Source organism: Apodemus sylvaticus, chromosome 1 (assembly GCF_947179515.1).
Source record: "Apodemus sylvaticus chromosome 1, mApoSyl1.1, whole genome shotgun sequence".
Lineage (NCBI taxonomy): Eukaryota > Metazoa > Chordata > Mammalia > Rodentia > Muridae > Apodemus > Apodemus sylvaticus.
The window spans coordinates 106475883-106498560 of record NC_067472.1 but is presented as its reverse complement, the minus strand read 5'-3'; the positions used below and the strand labels follow the sequence as shown (position 1 = coordinate 106498560).

The following is a 22678-nucleotide window of genomic DNA, read 5'->3' as shown; positions in this document are numbered from 1 at the left end:
ATCTGACCCTGATAGCTCCCTGTCACTGGGGAAACAGGTGAGTGTCCACCCTGCCTTGGATGCAGGCACACACACACACACACACACACACACACACACACACACACACACACACACGAGAGGACGTAATCAAGATCCAGGAGTGGGCCCTGAATGGGGACAGACCGAGAGCCGCATGGGACCTGGGAGCACCCAACCATTTGCCATTGAGACAACATTTCATCTGCAGAGCTCACGCTGGAGAGTACACTGGGATTGCAAACAAAATCATAAAAGCACCCAAACAAAACTCAGATGATGTTTTAGGAGAGTTAACAGGTGCGAGCCGGGTGGTGGTGGCACACGCCTTTAATTCCAGCACTTGGGAGGCAGAGCAGGCAGATTTCTGAGTTTGAGGCCAACCTGGACTACACAGTGAGTTCCAGGACAGCCAGGACTACACAGAGAAACCCTGTCTCGAAAAAAACAAAAACAAACAAACAAAAAAAAAACCAGACAGGTGCGGCCCATGGGCTGCAGGTTGAATGCACCTGGTAGGCTACTGTGTGTTTGTCTGGGAAGTGTCCCTGCCCAATGTGGCCAGTGGGACCAGAAGATCTTTTCAGAGTAGCTCCAGGGCCAATCCCCTGCCTTCTTTGGGCCTCGGTTTCCCAAGCTGTATAATAAGGCGAGCCTTCCTGTGGCCTTCCGAGTATCAGGCTCCCTACAAGCTCAGAGTAAGACCCTGGGAAGGGACAGGGAGGCGGATGCCTCATGGCGTCTTCCTGATATCTCCTCCCAGCTCCAAGCAGGCTGCCCCTTAGTGTCCTGGCACCGGCTCACACTCTGTAATACGTCAAGTGAGTGAAGGCACCTTTCGAGCCTCTCTTTCCCCACTAACTCAAGGAGGTTGTGTGAGAGGGAGTCGTCTTTCTGGGGAGGGCAGCCTCCAGGACCCGTGAGAAGTTTGCTCCCTCTGCCCAGTCATTCTGTTTATAACAACACAACCAAGGAAATAGAAATGCAAAGAGATGTGGCCATTTTCCCATCTCTGTTAGCTTACACAGTGAATCATTGCAAGCTATTAAGTTCCATTAATGGGAAGCCAGCTATATACGGCACATGAATGCAAGAAGATCACGTGCTGCTTTAAAAAAAAAATCACATTTTCTCAGCATTTTTACTGATCTCAGGGAATGCTTGTGTTAGGAAGAGTTTGTTATGTCCTTGTCATGGGCCTCCCTCCCTGCACTCCCTGAAGCCCTATGAGGGGCGTTCTACTATCTTCATCCTACAGGTGAGTGGCTGGAGTGGTACAGAGCTTCACTTCTAAGGCTCCGCATTTTCACGTTTTGCCATTGAACCTGAGATGAATGAATGGCACGGTCAGGGGCATCATGGGATCTGTAATGTCTGTCACCTCCACAGGGCCCATGAGCCAGCTAGAGGCAGTCTGTAATGTCTGTCACCTCCACAGGGCCCATGAGCCAGCAAGAGGCAGTCTGTAATGTCTGTCACCTTCACAGGGCCCATGAGCCAGCAAGAGGCAGTGTGGGGATTAGATCCAAGAGTGTGGTCCTCCCTCAGAGCTATGCTGGCCATGCTTCTGAGGGTGTCGAGCATGTGGAACAGCCCTGGGGTGGTGACCCCAGATCTGCTGTTCACACATGCATAAAGGTGTCGTGCAGGGGCCAATGGGAAGGAAGTGTAATGGCCTTCAGGATGGTGACTCTGGGCTCTTCTGCTTCTTGCTTTCTGAGTGCCCACCAGAAGAAGGCATGACGGTCAATAAAGGAAACACTGCTGACAGAGAATGGGAAGGGCCTCTTCGTGGTTTCCCACGCAGCTTCCTGAGAGCTGAGACTGCCCTAGATCTTTGGCTGGGCAGTGGCTCGGAGGAGGTTTGACTTCTGCCCTTCTCCCACCAGGTACCTCTACAACCGCATGGGCTACTGGAGCGACTGGTCCGTGCCCATCCTGGTGACCACAGCTGCTGCTTTCACATACATCGCAGGCCTCCTGGTATGGGTGGAGGGGCTCCCTTGGGCTCATGCTCCCAGGAGCATGCTCTGTGGTCTGTGGGGGATAGGGATATGGTTCTACCGGGACCCTTGAAGGTTGCTTGGGAGGAGGAGGAGGAGGACTCATTTTTCTAGTCTCCTTTGGCTGTCCCTCTGGAAGCCCCCGCCCTCCAGGCCAGAGGAGCCATTCTGGCTTTCAGCATCCACCACAGACATCTCCCAGGAACTGCTTGAGCTGCCTAGAGACTCAGGTTGAATACACTCAGTCCTGCGAGTCCCGTGGAGACAGGGCTCATATCTGCTTCAGAATCCTGGGGTCTGGAGATCTCCCAACAGACCGAAGCGTTAAGTTGAATGGTTTTCATGCCGCTGAACCCAGGGACCTTTCACAGGGAGATTCCCAGAGGAGGAGGCTTGAGGCCTGGAGTAATCTGGAAGGAAGCCAGGCCTGGACGGGGCTGGGCTGGGCTGGGCATTCCTGGGGCCTGTGGGGAGGGTGTGTTGCCTGCCTAGGGTCAGACCAAGGGCAGGAGTGTGGAGCAGGGTGTCTGCAGAGCTGGCAAGCTTTCCAGGCGCACGTGGCTTGACTGTCCCCCTGGGCCTCTCTTCAGGTCCTGGCACTATGTCACATCGCTGTGGGGCAGCAGATGAACCTGCACTGGATACACAAGGTAATGGAAGGCTGCTCCGTGGGGGAGGCGACAGTGAGTAGCCTGGGTGGTTCCCACGCACCCCACGCACCTCTGTAACTGCTCTGCTATTCCACTGAACTCTTACCGGCCAGGCACCACCCTGCCCGGTTTGCACCACTGTCTTTACTGAGTGCTGGTGGTGGTGCCTGAGATGGCCCAGACTGTCCCGGTCTGGTCCTGTCACTCTCTGCTACCTCCGTAGAACAGTCACCTCAGCTTCCGCTCTGGGCGATGATGTCATTCCCACCCTTGGCATGCCCACCTTTCCTTAACCTCTCGCTCTGGTCCTCTGTCCTCACTTGTTCTTTCTCTTTGAGCCCTGTCCCTGTCTTTGAACCCTCTCTCTGCAGCCTATGTCCCAAGGGAGGGCTTTCTCCTCAGCCCCGGCAGCCTCCCCTCCCAGATGCATTTTACAACATTTGCGTTATCGATTTCCACCGGGTGCCTGGTCCCAACCCACTCTAATTTGGTGATCCTTGAAGACTAACCTGGCACTCTGTCCAAGTGTTCATTCCAGACTGGTCCAAAACTTCATCTCTCTCCCTCTCTCTCTCTCTCTCTCTCTGTGTGTGTATGTGTGTGTGTGTCTGTATGTGTCTTGTATCTCTATCTCTCTCTTTCACTCTCTCTCTTTCACACACACACACACACACACACAGATGCACACCTATGCTGACTACAGGTCATTGATACCTGCTATGCTCGATCAATGCCATAGGACTGGGGCAGTTCTGGCCGAGAGAGCCATCTCCTTTCAGGAGCTCCAGGGGGTGTGGCGGTGGGGTGGGACAGAGTCATCTCTTTCCCCACAGCATGGCTAGGAGTAGGCACATTATCTAAGAAGAGGCAGAAATGTCTGGAAGCAAACAGGATCCGTGACACTGACCCAGCTAGCAGGGAGACAGAAAGAGGGAGAGGTGAACTTGAGTTAGGTGTGTGGAGCGGGAGGGGGCCACCTTGGGAGCCAGGCCTAGGTGGCTGAAGTCTTGCAGGGATGAAGAGAACAGTCCCTGCTGACTCCATACTGAGGACTGCTCTGGGGCCTCCTCAGCCCCCTCCAGGAGGAGCTTTCTTCTCTCAGTTGCATTGCTGACACTTGAAAGAAGAAACCAGCTGGCAGCAGGGGACCGGGCACACATGCTGTGGTCACCTCCCAGGGCTGTGCCTGGCTCTCAGCAGGTCAGGTCACACATGCTTGATCCTAAGGGAGAAGCCTGGAGTTCTACAGAGCCAGCCAGACTGGGGGGTCCCTCAGCTCCCCTGCTTCCTGCTCCAGGTCCTTCTCCTCTTCCTGTCACTGTCCTGTGAGGTCTCGGAGGCAGAAGCCTGCCAGCCAGAGACAATCCAAGCTGGATCTGTTTCCAGGCCTGGCTTCCCAGGCTCTGAGTAGTAGAACAGGGCCTGGACATTCTACAGATGTATTTATTTAAGGAATCCTGGTTATTTCTGTCTGCTTGCTTTATCTTAATTCATTTTTTATGTGACCAAAAATTCAGGCATTAAAAAAAATCATACTCGATGAACTTTTTCCTGCATACACTCCCTTTTTATGTTAATTACTTGTGTGTATGTGTGTGTGTGTGTGTGTATACCACACCACATACGTGGAGGCCAAAAAAACACCTTTTGGGAGTCAGTTTTTTCTCCCACCATGTGGGTCCTGGAGGTCAAGCTCAGACCACCAGGCTTGGCGACAAGCATGTTTGCCTGCTATGCCATCTCACTGCTCTTTAAATTTATTTGCAAATGAGGACAGAACATTTGCATGTTTTGTTTGCATTTATTTAAGCAAAACACATGAATGCAATGCCTCCAGAGGCCAGAAGAGGGCGTAAGGTTCTCTGGCACTGGCATTGCAGACAGTTGTGAGGACCCCTGCAGGGGCGGCGGTGCTCATAACTGCTGAGCAGTCTCTCCAGCCCTCTCCCTCTCTTTGTACGCCCACAGTTAGCTCACCTATGCCTTCCTTTTTAAAAAGTGCCAGCGCCTTCTTGGACACATCAAGGCCACGGCCATCGATGGATGCCCCCTCATTGAGTCATCAGCCCAGCTCCCTTAGCCTGCACTAGTTTTTAGTCTTTTGTGGGGCAGCGTAGCTGTGATCCAGGAGAAAAGAACATTGTGTATTTTCCTTGTTCTCTTCTTTTATTGTTGTTTTGAGGTAGGGTCTCAGTGCCTAGCCTCTTAGAACTCACTCTATAGAACACGATGGCCTTGAATTCAGAGATCCATCTGTCTCTGCCTCCCAAAACTGGGATCAAAGGTATACATCACTACTCTCAATTTTTTCTAAATTCGTCATCCCCCTGCCTCAGCCTCCTGAGAGCATACATTTCAGACCTGTGCCACCATGCCCAACAAGAAGGCATATGTTCATACTCTTGATCTTGACAAATGCCCTCCGCACATGGCGCCAACCCGTGCTCCCTGGGCAGTGTGTGGTTGTGCCAGCAGGATCGCCGTGCCCTCTGGTGGAAGCTGAACCTGTTGGAAAGAGCTGCCCGGGAGGTCAGAGGCCCCCTAAGTACTCCCAGCCTCAGTTTCCCCACTGCTCAGTTTTCACAGACCCAAGTCACCAGGGTTTTTTCTTTGTGTCTTCTGTCCTTTTGCTGTGGCCTGCTTTTTAATTTTCGGGAGTTCTTTGTAGATTTGGGACGTTGACCCTTTGGTTGATGAACTGTAGATAATTTTGCCCAGTTTGTCCTTCATCTTTTGACTTTGTTTATTGCATTTGTGCCATAGGGGATTTTTTTTTTAATTCTAAAAAAATATATATACTTAAATCTGGTTGGGCATAGTATGCACTCCTTTAACGCCAGCACTCAGGAGGCAGAGGCAGGCAGATCTCTATGTGTTTGAGGCCAGCCTGGTCTACAAATGAGGTTCAGGATAGCCAAGGATACACAGAGAAACACTGTATTGGGGGCAGGGGCATAAACAAACAACCCTTGAATCTACCATTTCCTTTAATGGCCTTTGGGTTTGGATCAGACTTAGAAGGGTCCTTCCCATTCCAAGATGATATGGAGATTTGTTTTAGGATATCATTTGATAATTGTATAGCATGGCTTTTTTGACATTTAAATGGTCCTCAATCTTTTGGAAGTTATTTTGGGGCCTGGTGTGATCTTCCCAAGCTCACTGAAGATGCTTCCCATTGTGCCCAGCTGTCTCCCCTCCACACCGGAGATTCCCTTACTCTCCCTTTCATGCCTTCAGATCTCTTTCTGAAGTGCTTTCAGAAAGCCTCTGGTCTTATGCCAGGGTCATATTGCTTTGAAGATGTTAGTTTTATGGGACATTTTAATCCTGGTCTGTGTTTAGAGTCTCTGGTTCCCCTGAGTCCCAAGGAGGGGAGGGCAGAAAGGCTTGGGGATGGGCAGGAGGTGCGCACTGTGGCCCTGGGCTCTGGCCTGTGAGGGCCTGGGAGGCAGGGAAAGTCGGAGCACCTCAAGGAGCTGCTTCGTGGCAAGTGGAAGGCCTCTCTGTGTGATGGCTTTTATGCCCAGAGCCACCTCAAATGCCTCTTCAGAGGGATGCTGTGCTGTCAGCACTCTGCCCTGCCCTTGTGCTGTGCTCCTAGCCCCACCCCCACCCCAGGGGGCAGCAGCTGGAGTTCAAGGCTTGTACCCAGGAGGGTTCTGTCCACCACCCAGCCTGAAGCCCAGAAGGACTGCCTGGCCACAGGAAGTGTGGCTGAGCTGGACTGGGGCCTGCTGGGCCCCACGGACACTTCACCAGCACTGACGTGTTTCAGCCTGTTCTCAGGCTGCTGGTGCGCATGACAGTTCTTTCTGGCTCTAGCTTCTGTCTTTCCAACTGCACTCTAAAAAGGCACATTTGACCTGCTGTGGTGGTGCACGCCTTTACTCCTAGCACTTGGGAAGAAGAATCAGGTGGATCTCTGAGTTAGAGGCCAGCCTGGTCTACAGAGCAATCTCAGGACAGCCAGGCTACACAGAGAAATCCTGTCAGAGAGAGTGAGAGAAAGAGAGAGAGAGAAAGAGGCACACTTGAGAACTCCCAGTGTGCCAGACGCCATGTTTGTCATAATAGCATTAAGCAGCATTTATCGAGGACTTGTTGAATGCAACATGTCCTTTCCTCTCGGTTACCCCCTTTAGTTATAATTATTCAAAATGGCAACACTCGCACCTAATATTCGTTTCCTTTTGGTGGCAGCCACTGTACAAAGCCCCTTGCATGCACGTTCTCATTCATGTCTCAAACCCCTCCCCGGAAGGTATTCATCATCCCTGTATCCCTGCTCAGAGCTGGTCCCTGAAGGTGTTACCCTCCTCCAGTGCACCCAGGGGCATGACTCTAGTGTAGGGACCCCAGGCATCTGCCAAGAGGCTAACCAATCTACAAGGCTGGACTCCAACTCTCCTTGGGTCTCAGCACACGGGCAAAAAATGAATGAATGAATGAATGAATGAATGAGTGAGTGAATGAATGAGTGAGTGAGCTAGTGAATGAGTGGGTTCCTCCCTTGCCATCATGAGTCATAGCCCAGGACAGAAATGCCAAGGCTAAAGTTCAGGTCTACCCCAGGTCTACGGTGGATCCTCCCGGGTTGGTTTGGGAAGGGTTACAATGTTGCGAGCATGTGCTATTCCTGTGGCTGAACGGCACCGTGGGGAAGCGTCCCTTCCTGAACATTTCAGTAATGCTACCGGCGTGATGGCTACCACGGCAGCAACTGTAAAACTGTGATGAAATTTTAATTGTATTAGGATTATGGGGAATCAGTTTTATTGCAAGGACTTCCGCTGTCGGCCTCCTATTGTAATAAGATGTCTTCAGAAAGGGCTCCTCAGAGTCCCCCCTCCACCCACCCACCCACTGCTGTCTCATTCCGCCACAGACAGGGGCCTTTATGAATAAGGGAGGAGCCCAGACCATGAAGAATTCTAGGACTCCAGAGAGGACTGAAGCAGGGAACCCCAGTTTAGTCTTAATTTGGGGTTTCCTGTGCGATGCGTTTTCCCGTCTCCCCTCATCTTGTCGCCATCTTCCCTTCTCTTTCTCCGCGTCTCTTTCCTGGGATCTGCCTGCCTTTCCTGCCTGTGCCTCTGGCCGGCCTGCCACTGTCACTGTCCACACTGCCTTCAGCTCATTCTAGGCTCTCGCCTTCCCTCCTCTTCCTGCTCTGTGTGCTCCTCCCCATCCTCCTCCTCCTCTCCCTTCCCCCCTCCTCTTCCTCCTCATCTTTTTTGGTTTTTGCTTTTGTTCTGACACAGGGTTGTTGTTCTCTGGCTGTCCTGGAACTCACTATGTAGACCAGGCTGGCCTTGAACTCACAGAGAGCCACCTGCCTCTGCCTCCCAAGTGCTGGGATTAAAGGCGCTGCACTGCCACTGCCCGCCTGTGTTCGCGGCTTCCTCCTCCTAGACCCTCCCCTCTCCTTTCCTTCCCCCTCCCCCAGCCCTCCTTTCCCTACCCCTCCCTTTCCCCTCCCCCTCCCCTACCCCCCCCTCCCTGCTCTCCCAGACAGAGGTTCCCCTCATCTTGCCCTGACCCTGCCTGGTACTTTCCTCTCCAGATGGGCCTGGTGGTCATCCTGGCCTCCACGGTGGTGGCCATGTCCGCAGTGGCCCAGCTATGGGAGGAAGAGTGGGCGGTGCTGCTGATCTCCCTGCAGGTGAGTGAGGCAGGCTAGGGACAGGGACCCTTGGTCCTGAGCTGAGCTTTTATCACTCCTGTTTCTCCACACCGAGGCTCAGAGAGGAGCAGGGAGGGGACTGCACAGCAGGCTTCCCAGTCTCCTCAGCTGGCAGATGGAGACAGGATTGCCTGTTTTGTGGGTAGAGCTGGTCAGGAGCATGCTGTGACCTGGGGGTATGGACCTGCCTTTGAGTCCCTGGTCCCTCCTGCCTCTCTTCACACCAGGGCACAGCACCATTCCTGCATATAGGGGCCCTGGTGGCCATCACCGCACTCTCCTGGATCGTCGCCGGACAGTTCGCCCGTGCAGAGCGGTCCTGTGAGTACACCCTAGAGAGGGCCCATGCATGTTGACCTCCGTGAACACCAAGGCCAGCTTAGACTGTCCCCACTGGGACTCTACCTGGGTGGTCTGGGTGTGAGGTGGGGCCCTTGTGCTCAGCAATAGGGGCCCGGCCCCAGGCCGCTCACAGATGCTACCCAAGAATGCTCCGGAGTTTTGCTCTGGGTTCCTGTGTCTTCGTGGACATGTGGGCATAAGGTGTAGGTGGGCTTCACTTCCTGTCAGGGCAAAGGCCACTCCACAGAACACCAAGTTCTGACTCCAGTCTGGCTGGCTAGGCACGGTTGGGCCTGGCGAGAGCTACACGGTGGCTCACGCGATGCTCCCACTGCCCGTGTCTGCAGCCTCTCAGCTTACCATTCTTTGTACCTTCTTCGCCGTGGTCTTCACCTTCTACCTGATCCCTCTCACCATCTCCTCCCCCTGCATCATGGAGAAAAAGGACCTGGGCCCCAAGCCTGCCCTCATCGGCCACCGAGGGGCTCCCATGGTAAGCACCCCCCCCCCATGGCAGAACGGGGCGACAGCCTTGCAGGAGAGGAGCCTGCGGGGATGAATGTCACGTCTGTGGGAGCAGATGGCTGCCAGCACGGAAGGACTTCCTGGCTTGGTTTGATCTGCTTGGGACAAGCTGGGGTTTAGATGACTGCCAGCCTTCCTGCCTCTGCCTCCTGAGTGCCAGGGTTCCAGGCGTGTGCCACCATGCCCAAAACATAAGGACTCAAAAGCAAACAGCAGGCTGGGGAGATGGCTCTGCACGGAAAAGCGCTTGCCGTAAAAGCCTAGCACACTGAGTCTAATCCCTGCAGCCCCCATAAAGATAAAGGAGAGGATGTTCTGCGTGTGCACTGAGGTGTGTGTGTGCATGCTCACACACACACACACACACACATACACACACACACACACACATGTACATAATGATAATTGTAATACCACACTGACAATGTTTAAAAGTATTTCTTTTCACTTTTATGTGTATGGGTGCTTTGTCTGACACCATGGAAGCCAGAAGAGTGTCAGATCCCCTGGGACCAGGTGAAATTACAGACGGTGTGAGCTGCCAAGTGGGTGCTGGGACTCAAACCCAGGTTTTCTGGAAGAGCAGCCAGAGCCATTTCTTCGGGCCCTAAATTAGCAATTATTTAATATGACCTAATATCATAGTTATTTTTCCTTTGTTTCACAAAATATCTTTCTGTGGTGCAGACTTTTAAAATCGTGATCCAAATGGCATCTTGCAGTCCATCTGCTTGACACATGTTGTCTCCCGAGCGCCTTTTCATTTGTGACAGCCCCCCCCCCCCGCCCCCAGTCTCCTTCATGTTATTTGTCTATTGACGAAGCTCTCTCAGACGGCCTCTCAAGCTGTGCGTTTGGCAGCTCCATCCTGCACTGGCCTGCTCGTGAGACAGGGTCTCAGTGTGCAGCCCAGAATAGCTTAGAAGTCACAAACCATCCGTCCCCTCCTGAGCGTTATGGTTACAGATGTGTACCACCGTGCCTGGTCATGGTGTTCATTTTATGCCTGTTTGGTTTTTAACCTGACACGGGATAGCAGTGTGTATTTGCAGGTCACGGCGTTGTTCTCAATGGTACAATGCATTATTCTCACACCAGAGTAATTCGCCCGTCACCTCACACACCGTTTCATTATGTAAGGAACATCCAGAATCTTCTCCCCTGCCGGTTTCAAAATACACAGGAAGTTGTCATTTACCACAGCCACCCTGCTACTGTAGAATGCTAGAACCTGTTCGCCTGCTCTGCCCTTCAGTCCTACCTGGTACCCAGCCTCCCCCTCCCACTCTCTGTTCTTTACTTCTGTAAGGTCAACTTTAAAAGAAAGTTTAAAAAAATGTGGCATTGAGCAACTTATGCCTCAGGACATGTGTGGACATGAGCGGACAATCTGCAGGTGTCAGTTCCCTCCTTCCGAGCAGTCCTGGGGATTAAACTCAGGTTGTCAGATTTGGTAGTAAGAATCTTTACCTACTAAGCCATCTTGCAGCCATTTTAGTGCCGGTTTTTGGGGGCAGCCAATGTTCTTTTTGTGTCACTGTGAATGACTGTGTCCAGGGTCACCGAGTGTGTGTTCCTGATGGCTTCTCAAATGATTTATTGCCCGCCTTTTGAGTTGCCAGGTCTAATCCAATCTTTGGTTTGGTGCTGACCTCTAGTGGTAGGAAGAGGTATGGCAGTTTACTCTGCATGGGACCTAATGAGACTCGAAGCTTACTGTCCAACTAAATACCTGCAGAGAACAGTGATCACACATCCCCAAAGGTCTGAAGAGGAGGTGGGTCCTTAGGAGGGAGGATTCACCCAGGGTTGCAAGGCAGGGTCTTGCAGTGCAATGGCTGGAACCAACCTTCTGGGTGATGATCTGCTATAGGGTTGCAAACTTATAGTCCATGTACCAGTGTAGCGATGGGGAAAATATTACCATTGCTGTCTAGATGAAGAAAGTCATCACACCACAGCAACCCCATCCTCTCTCCTTAGCCCTCCAGAATCTCCACCCAGACTTGGTTCTGAGACTAAGCCAGAATGGACCAGGCACTCAGTCTGTGCCCACGGTTACTGCAGGCCAATAGGCCTGTGGGAAAAGCCATTTGCGTCCAGAATCTTGTTCACTGCCTATAATACAGCAAGGACAATATGGTCAGAGTTATTATTTGCTAAGTCCTCGCTGTGTCGCTGTGTCAGGCATTCATACAAGTGCATACTCAGCACACTGCCCGTCCCTCCCCCCACCAAACCTCCATGAGATATACATACCAACAAATGAAAATAATGGAACCTTGAAGCAGATGTGTGGGTGCCCAGGTTCCCATAGCAACTCCACAAAGGAGCCAGAATGAGAGGCAGACCTCCCAGCAGAGGGGACCTCCCTCCCACTGGCTGGGGAAGGGTCCATCAACTGGACCCTAGCCCCACCCTCACCAATCTGTCCTCTCCAGCTGGCCCCAGAACACACGCTGATGTCCTTCCGGAAGGCACTGGAGCAGAAGCTGTATGGACTGCAAGCTGATGTCACCATCAGGTTGGCATGACCAAGAAGGGTAGTGGGCCCTCCCTACCCCCGCCCTACCTCTGCATCTGGGTCTCCTCATAAAACCTCCTGCCCCTGCCTTGGTGATAGGAGTAGGGGATGAAGGCTTGGATGGTCCACAACAGGTCAGGCACCCTTTAGACTCCAGAGAACAGACTCTCTTTGGGCAGGGTTTAGGGACAGGGACCTAGAGCGCTGCCACAGACACACTGGAAAGAAAACGCCATCTGTGAGTCCCTGCCAGGCAGAGTGCTAAGTGAAGCAGGCAAGGTGCAGAGCAATACAATGACTGCTAGAAAGAAGGAGCCAGGCAGTGGTGGCGTTGTCTTTAATCCCAGCACTCTGGAGACGGGGCAGGCAGATCTCTGTGAGTTCGAGGCCAGGCTTGTTTACAAACCAAGTTCCAGGACAGCCAAGGCTACACAGGGAAATCTCAACAAACAAACAAACAAATCATATGGAAGTGATGTGTACATTTCCATCTATAGATTCAGCATATCCACCTATAGATACAGCACATGTGTTTAGCATGAATGTCCATGGGTTGGCCCATCCCAGCCTATCAGAGGTTGCCCCTGAGGAGGAGAGAAGGCAGGGCCACCAAATACTACTCCACAGGATGTACAATATACAGCTCCACCACGGATGTGAGGTTACCCCTCCTGGTGTAGGCCGTAGATGATACACCCCACACCTTTCCGTGGGAGCTGAGAAACTTGTCGTGAGGCGCAGGGAGCAAGGGAGCCCTTTATTAGTCTACACTAAGGAACTCTGTGAGAACAGACTTGTGGCCAGCCATGGTGGGGTGATAAGGACGAGGGACGAATGTGGACTTTGAGGCCAGGTTCCACCAGTTAGTGGCCCTGGACCTTGAGCTACACGCTTCCGGCTTGGCCTCCATTTCCCCATTGTCAAGTGAGGCAGTACTTCCCTTCTGTGCCAAGTGCACAGATCCACTTTCCGCAGCCCTCCCCTCCCCCGACTGTATTCCCCACTTGACCTCTGTAGAGAGCCAAGGATTTGTTCCGTGAACACTTCGAGGTGCCCACTGGCCCAGTGGGGAGTCTGTAGCTGAGATGGGAGCAGATGTGTCCTTTGAGGGTGGGGAGTAGGGAGGGTGGTGATGGCGATAGCTCTGAGTGTGTGGTGACAATGGTCTTCTCCTGCAGCCTAGATGGTGTGCCCTTTCTCATGCATGACACCACCCTGAGGCGGACCACCAACGTGGAGCAGGTGTTCCCGGAGCTGGCCCGTAGGCCTGCTGCCATGCTCAACTGGACTGTCCTGCAGAGGCTCAATGCCGGCCAGTGGTTCCTCAAGGTTTGCCTGTACCTGGGCCTGCCCTAGGCATGGGAGCCATGGAAGGCTCCTAAAGAAGGAGGCAGGTGGCCTTCAGCTCAGATGACCCTCACCAGGCCAGCCAGTGACCCCTTCTGGGCTCTTGTATCTGGACCCTGTAGCTGTCACTGCTTGTTGGGGGTCTCTGGTGACTGGCTTTCCCTCTCAAGGATACTGATCCTCAACAGGCGTGTTGAAGCTGTAGACACAGGGCTGGGATGATGCTCCCTTGGCAGAGTGCTCGCCCAGCATGGACCCAGCCCTGACCATTCCCTAGCACCACATAAACCTGATGAGGTAATCCCAGCATCAGAGATGAGGTAAAGTGGAACAGGAACTCGCGGTCATCTTTGACTACGTAGTGGGCTCAAGGCCCTGCTGGACAGGCTCTAAGGAAAAGATTCACTTGGGAAGGGGGGCAGGGCTAGAGACAAATGTTAGGCACTCCGAAGACCCCCTACTGGGCCACAGTGATCAATTACCCAACATATCCCCAGTCGCTGGCAGCCCTGGGTCTCCATGTCCCATTGCCAGGAAGGCATCAAAAAAGTGTTGAAAACCTAATGGTAGCATGCATGTCCCTGTTTTTGCCAGACTGACCCCTTCTGGACAGCCAGCTCCCTGTCACCCTCGGACCACAGGGAGGTTCAGAACCAGTCCATCTGCAGCCTGGCAGAGCTCCTAGAGCTAGCCAAGGGCAATGCCACGCTGCTGCTCAACCTTCGGGACCCGCCCCGTGACCACCCATACCGCAGCAGCTTCCTCAACATCACCCTGGAGGCCGTGCTGCGTTCAGGCTTTCCACAGCACCAGGTGAAGCCCAGCGGGTGACCCCGGCTTGACCCCTGCATCAGGGTCTGTTCTCCAGACTGTAATTTCCCTGTTGGCAAAACAGGGCAGTGTGCACCTTGTTTTCCTGACTGGCCTATTGTGGGGACAACAGATCCTTTGAATCTCAGAGGAGGGTGGTGGCTCACGTTCTCTGGTTACTTGAGTGGAACCTTGCCCAAATCACTGTGGTGTGACCGTTTGGGAACCTGATACCACTCTGTGACACACAGTTCTCTAGGTGCTATTGACTGTGGTCAGAGGAGGGGAGGGTGGGCTTGTCCATCTTGTCTTGACCAGGCAGACTGCCTGAGTTGTTCACCATGGGCTCCACTGCTGTGAACAGGGCCCTCTTTGACCCTTGAAGGGTCTAGGAGGTCTAGGACCCTCTCCCTGAATCTGGAGATGAGAAGTCTGACCAGCCTGACTGCCGTGTCTCCTGCTGGCAGGTCATGTGGCTGCCTAACAGGCAGAGGCCTTTGGTACGGAAGATGGCTCCCGGCTTCCAGCAAACATCTGGGACTAAAGAAGCCATTGCCAGCCTACGGAAAGGCCACATCCAGAAGATGAACCTCCGCTACACTCAGGTGTCCCACCAGGAGCTCAGGTGCCTGCTCTGTGCCACCCAAGGTGGCCCTGGAAGAGGGGGACTGTGTATCCCCCAGTTCGACCCTCAATTTAGCACACATGGGCACAGGGCAGGGTACGCAGGAGCCTGGGCACACAGGGTCCGGAAGCGAGATGGAAAACACTGAGCGGAGCTGGGCCCCCTCGACACGAACACGCTTTCTTCCTGGGGTGGCTGAGAAGGTGTCTGGCTATTGGAGGGTGCTCGTCCAGCACAGCAGCTAAAGACGTCTGTCCCCTGCCCAGGGACTATGCATCCTGGAACCTGAGTGTAAACCTCTACACTGTCAACGCGCCGTGGCTCTTCTCCCTGCTGTGGTGTGCTGGCGTCCCCTCCGTCACTTCCGACAACTCCCATACCCTTTCTCGGGTGCCTTCTCCGCTCTGGATCATGGTGAGTTGGAGACTGTGAGGCCTGAGGGCATCTAGGGGATGGTGAGGAGGCCCACCCGTTCGTTACCTGTAAGGGCTTTCCCCAAAGGGAATGCAGAACATCTGGGGATGGCGGCATCCATGGTGTTTGGGGCGGGGGTGGTGGTGGTGAGGTGTAGGCTAAGACAGAATGGAAGCGTCACAGCTGCTGGGGGCTGCAGTGAAGCACTGGGGACCCTGGGCCTGACCCACTCAAAAGGTCACGTGGCCTAGGGTTCTCAAGAAGCTAACACTTTCCCGGGTGACGGGCTTCTCCTTAGATTTGGTTTTAAAGGGAAAGTTGTTCCTGAAGAAGGCTGGAGGACAGGGCGGGTCTACTCAGAGGCCTGTGAGGAGTGTGTGGGGATCAGGCGCACCTGCGACCAGCCGAGCTCCCGCTCCTGCCCCTGAGATAACCCTGGGAATGAGGCAGAGGTTCCTTGCCGTGTTCCTGGGGATGCAGAGACAGGTAGAAGGCTCCAGAGGTCAGAGGGCTGCAGAGTCGGCAAGTCAGAGCTAAGTTACTGATGATGGTTTCATGGGAAGGGAGGTGTGGCCAAGGCCAGAAGAGGGGCCCAGTCATGGAGAGGAGGCCATGGAGGCCTGGGCCGTGAGTTTAGACTCATACACCTTATCAGGACCCCTGGCAGTCCTGAAAGACCCTGCTTCTCAGCTCCATCTGCCCACTCTCCTTAAATCTCCTCTGAGATGACATGAACTAAGTAACAGGCAGGCAACAGAAGTGTGTGTATGATAGTGTTCAGGTTTGGGAGATGACGGACAGAAAAGAAGTACCCCACCCCCATTAGTCAAGGGTACTGAGGCTACACACATGGGCTTTGTCTTCCCCCAGGCCTTGTGATCAGTGTCCTCTGTCTCACACAGGTGCCCCATACCTAACTGTAGGGTCCTACGTCTGGCTGCTTGGCACATGGTATCCTATGTGCATCATCTTCCGGTGCTTGCCTGGAGCTCTTGGAGCCTTATACACATTTGAATTTCAACATACCACTTCGACCTTGAATATACACATACACACACACACACAAACACGCACACACTCACACACATACACGTACGCATGCACGCATACATGTTCACACACACACACACACACACATCTGGGCCTGACCCACTCAAAAGATCACATGGCCACACAGACCCAGCCCACCATGCTCAGAGTCCCCTCCCGCAAAATAAAACAGTGAGGAGCGTCAAGCTCCTCCCTTGCCCACCCCGTAAGAGGTCCCCCAGTGTGTGGCCCCTTTTTATTGGGCTGTGACTGGAAGCTGGACTCGGGCCGTCTCTCCACAGCCCCCAGACGAGTACTGCCTCATGTGGGTCACCGCCGACCTGATCTCCTTCAGCCTCGTCATCGGCATCTTCGTGCTCCAGAAGTGAGTAGACCCCAACACCTCCAGAACCTGCCGACCCCAGCAGGCCCAGCTCCGCCCTCAGCAGAAGCCGAAGGGCCTCTAGAATGAGCTCCTTGCTCAGGGCTCAGAGCCAAACCTTGCTCTGATCTGTGGTATCCGGTGGATGTTGCCCCCTGTGGCCATTCTGCCCACTGTGAGCCAGCTATGGGGTCACTCCTAGCAGGACAGAGTGCCACTGCACCAGCAGAAACCCTTGGCACCGCTTAAGGCAGCTGGCATGAGGCTGCCATGGGTGGACCGGGTGGTCGGGGGAGGGGAAGATGTGGGGCCAGCCTGGGGCCCTAGGCAACCAGGAACCAAGGGGCTGGGGTTGGCTCTTGACTGACGTTCTCTCTCTGTCCCACCCTGCTCTGATGGCGCATGTCCCTCCTCTCTCCCCCCCCTCTCTGCTGCACTCTGGCATCTCACAGCTATCACTTGATCAGGTAATTCTGCTGTGCTCCCCTCCTGCTCCTCTCCCCTCTGGTCACTCCCTTTCCAGGTCTGTCTGAAAAGCTGCTGTGCACCAAGCCCTGAGCCTGGGTCACCCTTGCCCGTCTCTGCCTGAAGCACGGGCCCTTCTCCACCTTCCCATCCCCCTCCACCTTCCTTTCCGCTCTTTCTTTTTCTTCCCTTTTTTTTCCCTTTGAGACAAAGTCTCACCATGTAGCCCAGGCTGTCCTCCAACCTTTGATCCTATCTCAGCCTTCCGAGTGCTGGGATGTCTTCTTCCTGTCTATGTGTGCTGTACCTTTTGGTCTCTACTGCAGTGTCTGCAGGTGTAGACCAGTGTTTTCTTGGTAGGTGTTGATCCAGTTTCCCTCCACCAGAGTGTCTCCCCTGGGGAGAGGGTTCTCACCTCCCCAAGTCCAGCATTCAGGGGCCTTTGCCGCCTGCCCAGTGCAACGCCCAAGTTACTGTTTCTCTCCTGCTCCACTGGCTTCTGCCTCTTGGGATTTCCTCTCCAGCGGTTCACGCTGTTTCTGTCTCTCTCCCACAACCTTTTCTTTTTGCTATCTGTGATCCACACCCTCATTCCTCTCTCCTTTTCCCCGGGGGAGACAGATCCCACCCCCTCCACCCCCGGTGGCTTTCCTGACCTGGATGTGCCTGGCTGTAGGAAACCCTGGCCTGATTTCCCGCAATGGGTTCTAACATTAATTTTCTAAGATGAGACCTTGTTATTGGGGTGGTCGTGTATCTTAAGACCTGCTGGGTCAGACTACTTTGTTGACCAGCTTCTAGATCTGAGTCTAAGAGAACCTGGACCCTGGCTATAGAACTGAGCCCTTGACAGGAAGTTTAGCTCACACATCCTCTCCACTGTGCAGTACTGAGCCCATCAGACACAGCCCCAGGGAGTCACTGTTGCCTGCGAGTCAGGAATAGCCAGAGAGAGGAGAGGGTCATGGGAGGTGAATCAGGAGAGATATTTTCTGTGGGCCTCACCCTTTCATTCATTGATTCAATAAACACTTGCCTAACCTCACAACATGCCCAACATGGAGGCTGGAGGCCGGCTAAAGAGACAGAGGAACAAGCACTGCGCCCTCAGGAATCGGCAAAGCGCTGGCCCAGCCGAGGCGCGGTGCCTTCCTGCCTCCTGCTTCCCCACTGTCTGCCTGTCCTACTAGCCCTGTCTGTCCATTTCTGCTGTGTCAGCCCCATCTATAGCCCCACAGTGAGTTTTATATGGAGTCTTAGCTGCCTCCAATGACCCAGCAGGGTTCCATCTCCTGGGGAATCAGGGGTGCTTATTTCTAAGCAGATAACTCCAGACCACGAGCCTCTAACGTCTTTGCCTGGGGACCTATGAGGACCAGTCCTAAGCAAACCTCACCATCACCCTCCTCTTCCGCTCCTTCTGGTTTTGCTCAGCCTGTTGTGTTAGGTGGTTTATAGGAGTCATCAGAGTCATATCTGCTAAGCTCCTTCCTCCCAAGACTGTCCCATACAAAGAGTGCCTCGGCATAATATATAAAACTGCCTTTCCAGGCTAGGGTGGCTGATAAAGGGGGGGGGGGGGAGACAGGAGAGCCCTGGCTGGAAATCAGTAGACTACCCGTCTCTGGGCCTCAGCTTCCCTATCTGTATCATGGGTTTCAAAGGCCACATTAGGAGAGGCTCTGGAAATGGGCAGGGTCTCTGCTCCTGGGAGGCTGGGGAGGATCTGATGCCCACGGGCCGTCTCTGCAGGTGGCGCCTGGGTGGTATCCGGAGTTACAACCCAGAGCAGATCATGCTGAGTGCCGCTGTGCGCCGGACCAGCCGGGATGTCAGCATCATGAAAGAGAAACTCATCTTCTCAGGTGACAGCCTGCGTGGGCTCTGCATTAGGTAGCACACGTGTAACACACCAGGACGGGTGGACATATCTTCTCTCCAGGTTCACACCCACACACATACTGAGGGACAGAAACACGTGTGCATCCACACCACACAACCCTAGATCCCGGGGTTCAGTGTTAGCCCTCGGTTGGCGAACAAACGTGACAAGCTGGAGTGTGGCGAAGGGTGTCTGTCTGAAGGCCCAACACCTTTCCTTGGTTCACATGTGACTTCCACAAGTGACAACAGTGCTCTTTTCAGTCAGTCTCTGCTGGCATTCCCAGTCTAGGAAGGCAGCTGTAAAGATGTGTGCAAAACTGGGTGTCACTGCAGCTCCTCGAAGACGAACTGAGTCAGAAAGTGTGCTCAGAGCTCCTTGGGGCGGCAAGGAGAGTTTGGGTGGTGATGCCCCTGGGGTACAAAGGATAGCTGGAGGTGCCGGGGTAATAGCTTGATCAGACATTAGGAAATGGGGGTGCCCCAAGGCTGCAAGGCTACTTGTCTGGGCACAAAGAGTCAAGCAGCACTCCACAGAACCACTTTCCAGAACCTTAGCTCTGTCCAATTATCTCCCAACGCTGGGCACAGGGGTCCTTGAGGGGCTCTGCTCAGGCCCCCACCCTGGTAGACGTCAAGAGAGCTGGATGAACCTGGTGGGCTTGAAATAGGGGGCCCCAGCCCACCTTGGGGGATCGAGGTGTCTAGTAGGCTGACATGCTGGGGATGCGGAGGTTTGAGCCAGATTTTAGGAAAAGAGCTGTTGCTGGGGAGAAAAGACACTCAACAGAGAAGCCAACATGTGCAAACGCCCGGAGGAAGTCAGCACTGGGGAACAAGCACCCAAGGGTGCACTAGTTTTTGGCGACAGGAGTTCCAGGGGCAGAGGACTAAGGGCCTAGGAGGGACCAGGAGACCCCTGAGCACTAGGCTAGTGCTAACTGGAACCCATGGTTACATCTGTCTCTTAGTGCCTTCCTTCCCCTCTGCCTGTCCCGGTCCCTGTCCTCAGAGCCAACCTTCCTCGCTCACATTCTGTCTCCTCTGGTCCACCAGAGATCAGCGATGGTGTGGAAGTCTCTGATGAGCTCTCCGTATGTTCAGACAGCAGTTACGACACCTATGCCAACAGCACAGCCACGCCCAGGGGCCCTCGAAGTGCTGGCAGCCGTGCCAAGACCTTCACAGAGCAGGGTGGGCATTAGCTGAAGATCTGTCTGCCCAACTTGTACCCAAGGTAGACTCTGGAAGAGAGGAAGAACTGACGGAAGAAACTGCACCTGGAGTGCCTGGGAGCCAGCTCCTCAGCCTACCCGTGTGCTCCCAGCTCCTTTGTCTGCTCCAGCCTCTCTTGCATGAGTCGGGGGACCAACGGGGGCCTCTCCACTGAGGCTCAGCTGGACCAGGGCTCCAGGCTCCAGGGGCCCCTGCAGGCCTGGGGCTTTTCATCCAGGAAGTGAAGGCCTGGTCTCCCTGCCCACTCTCAGTCATCCTTGGCCTCCCAGCCTGGAAGGTTTGGTGAGTCACTGGGCTGTACCATGTGCCCCAGGCAAGTGGAGGCCGTGGATGTCTCCCTGAGCCCACACCTCTCTATTTATCTGTCTGTGCTGGCAGATGACTAACTGTTCTCACCCCTGCCTTGAAGACACTGGCTGGGACTCACCCCTGCCTGGGGGCTTCTACTCTCTGCACCCATCTCAAAGCACAAGGAAGTTCATCTCAGGAGAAACCAGTGGCTGTGGTGGAGACACGTTCCTCCCAACCAGCTGCCCTCCACCACTGGCTCTCTGTCCCTGAGAAGCAGCTAGAGATGGCCAGAATCACAGGCTCAGGGCTGTTCTGCCTCACACCCAACTGTCCAGCAGGCCTCTGGGGCAGAAGCCTTGAAGACCAAGTGAACCACAGACTGATCTGACCTCAGGTTCCCACAGCAGTGGCCACAGGGCAATGGGTCACGTGGGCAAAGCGTTCTGGGCTCAGGTCAAGCATGGGCCTCTGGCCAGAGCTGCCTACAGTAGAAGGAAGCTAAGGGCAAAGACAATTAAAGCTGCCGTCTTGATGTGTGTTGTTTCTGAATTGTCAGTGGCAGTCTGGGGACCCAGCATGCTGGGCTTGAGGTTAGGTGTTGGCCCCGGGTTTTGAGGAAGAGCTATTTCACAGATGAAAGTAAAGACTACTGGATCTGAGTCCCTCCCTCAATCAGCCATGATGCCAGGACTTACTTCAGCAGCCCCGAATTGTAAAACCAGTGAACACCCTTGTATTATGTGGGGCAGGATGCTATAGTGACCATCCAAGGTCACACAGGCAACACCAGGGCTACTCTTTGAGAAGCCCACATCCGCATTCTTAACGCTCACGCTTAAAAATGTCTCTGGGGAGAGGGTGCACGTGCTTTTTAAAAATTATCTTTTTTAATTTTAAAAAGTCTGTATTCCTATTTGTGTGTGTGCATACATGGTGCTTGTGTGGGGCACCCTCTGAGTCTACAATAGTACGCTGGCCTCCGGGAGCTGGAGCTGCAAGCGTGGTGAGCCACTTGATAGAGGTGCTGGGAACTGAACTTGGGTCCTCTAGAACAGCAGCCGGTGCTACTAACCACTGAGCCAGCCCTCCAGCCCCCAAAATGTCTTTCTAAAAAAATAAACTCCAGTGGGCTGGGTGGCTCAGCAGTTTAAGACCCAGGGTTCAATCCCCAGCGCCAGAACACTCACAGCGTGACTGGCCTTCATTACGCACACGCGGTACAGACGTGATACAGGCAGGACACCCATCTACATAAAATCATTTATTGTTTGAGTCAGGGTCTCTCAATGTAGCCCAGGCTGTCCTGGAATTCATTATATAGACCAGACTAGCCTTGAACAGTCTAGCCTTGAACACCTTCCTCTAACTCCCTCATGCTGGGATTAAAGGTGTACTCCATCATAACCGGCTCTTACTAAAAAGCAAAACAACAAAATGAAACAAACAAACAAAGCCTTCAATCCTCCTGAGAGGGAGGGCAGGGCCTCACGTGCAGCCTGTATGTACCTTTATTAAGGAGCTGGGAATGGCGCAGCAGAGTGAAGGTTCTGATCCGAGACAGGCTGCAGAGCCTGGGTTGAGGGTCCTTCGTGGTGACATGGAGGACAAGTCCTGAGTGCCGGGATGCTTCCTCACCTTGGTGAGGTCTGGCTGTGTCTGGCTGAGGCAGGCTCACTCCCTCTGCTTAGCATGAGAGAGGACACCTGGGCCAGAGTCAAACACAGCTCAGGGGACACAGGTGTCCATGTCCCCTCCCACCTCTCAGTGTCCCCAGGTCTGCCTTCTGTCCTCTGTGGGAAGGGTGGAAAATGGGAAAGTCTTTAATTCTTGAGGTTCCACCCAAATCTGCATGGTGCTGAGTGTATCCTGAAGGGAAGAAGGCTGAAGCCCCGCCCCAGCCAGCAGGAGGTAAATGCCACGCCACTGAGGAAACAATGTACCTCCCAAGTGGAGGTCCTAGATGGGATTCTTGAGGTATGAAAGATTCTGTGTCACTTTCTTGGGAGGAAGGAAATGCACCCCTTCCAAATTCAGACCCTCCAGCTGTCCTCCATTAGCCTCTCTACACAGTTCCTTGGGGGTCTGGGGGGATTTACCACCATTTTCCTCACTACTGCACATCTAGCAAGATCTCCTTCTGTGGCAGAGGTCATCGCTGCCTGTCCCCGGCCACAGGTAGAATCAAAGCAGATCTGTAAGGTTGGGAGGGTGTGCAGTCCTACCCGTGTGACTCCATTGCTACTGTCTAGCCCGTGGAAAGCCATTCAGAAAAGATGACACATTTTCATGGAATCCTCTCTCTGACTGGTCAACTCCCCTGGCCAACTGGAGAGGGTGCCCAAGGCTCCTGGCCCCTTGGTGCACCTGAGACACCTTGCAATCTTAGGGGTGGGGTGGATAAAGAAGGGTGCCAAACTTAAGGTCCCACTCAGAATTGTTAGCTGTATCCC

At 53.8% G+C, this 22678-nt stretch overlaps 1 protein-coding gene across 5 annotated transcripts in view; it reads left to right on the top strand.

The window, feature by feature from the left end:
* The window catches only part of Gdpd5 (glycerophosphodiester phosphodiesterase domain containing 5), a 78528-nt gene extending 57768 nt beyond the window's left edge, over positions 1-20760 (top strand). For all 5 annotated transcript variants that reach the window (XM_052157780.1, XM_052157778.1, XM_052157777.1 and 2 more), the window contains 13 exons: positions 1908-2001; positions 2612-2671; positions 8238-8336; positions 8585-8678; positions 9047-9192; positions 11666-11748; positions 12927-13077; positions 13690-13908; positions 14373-14530; positions 14797-14944; positions 16276-16358; positions 18573-18685; positions 19758-20760. In XM_052157780.1, coding sequence (XP_052013740.1) covers positions 1908-2001; positions 2612-2671; positions 8238-8336; positions 8585-8678; positions 9047-9192; positions 11666-11748; positions 12927-13077; positions 13690-13908; positions 14373-14530; positions 14797-14944; positions 16276-16358; positions 18573-18685; positions 19758-19906 — 1597 coding nt within the window. In that variant the 3' untranslated portion in view covers positions 19907-20760. The remainder of the gene's footprint in view (positions 1-1907; positions 2002-2611; positions 2672-8237; positions 8337-8584; positions 8679-9046; positions 9193-11665; positions 11749-12926; positions 13078-13689; positions 13909-14372; positions 14531-14796; positions 14945-16275; positions 16359-18572; positions 18686-19757) is intronic.
* Positions 20761-22678: the final 1918 nt, after the last annotated feature.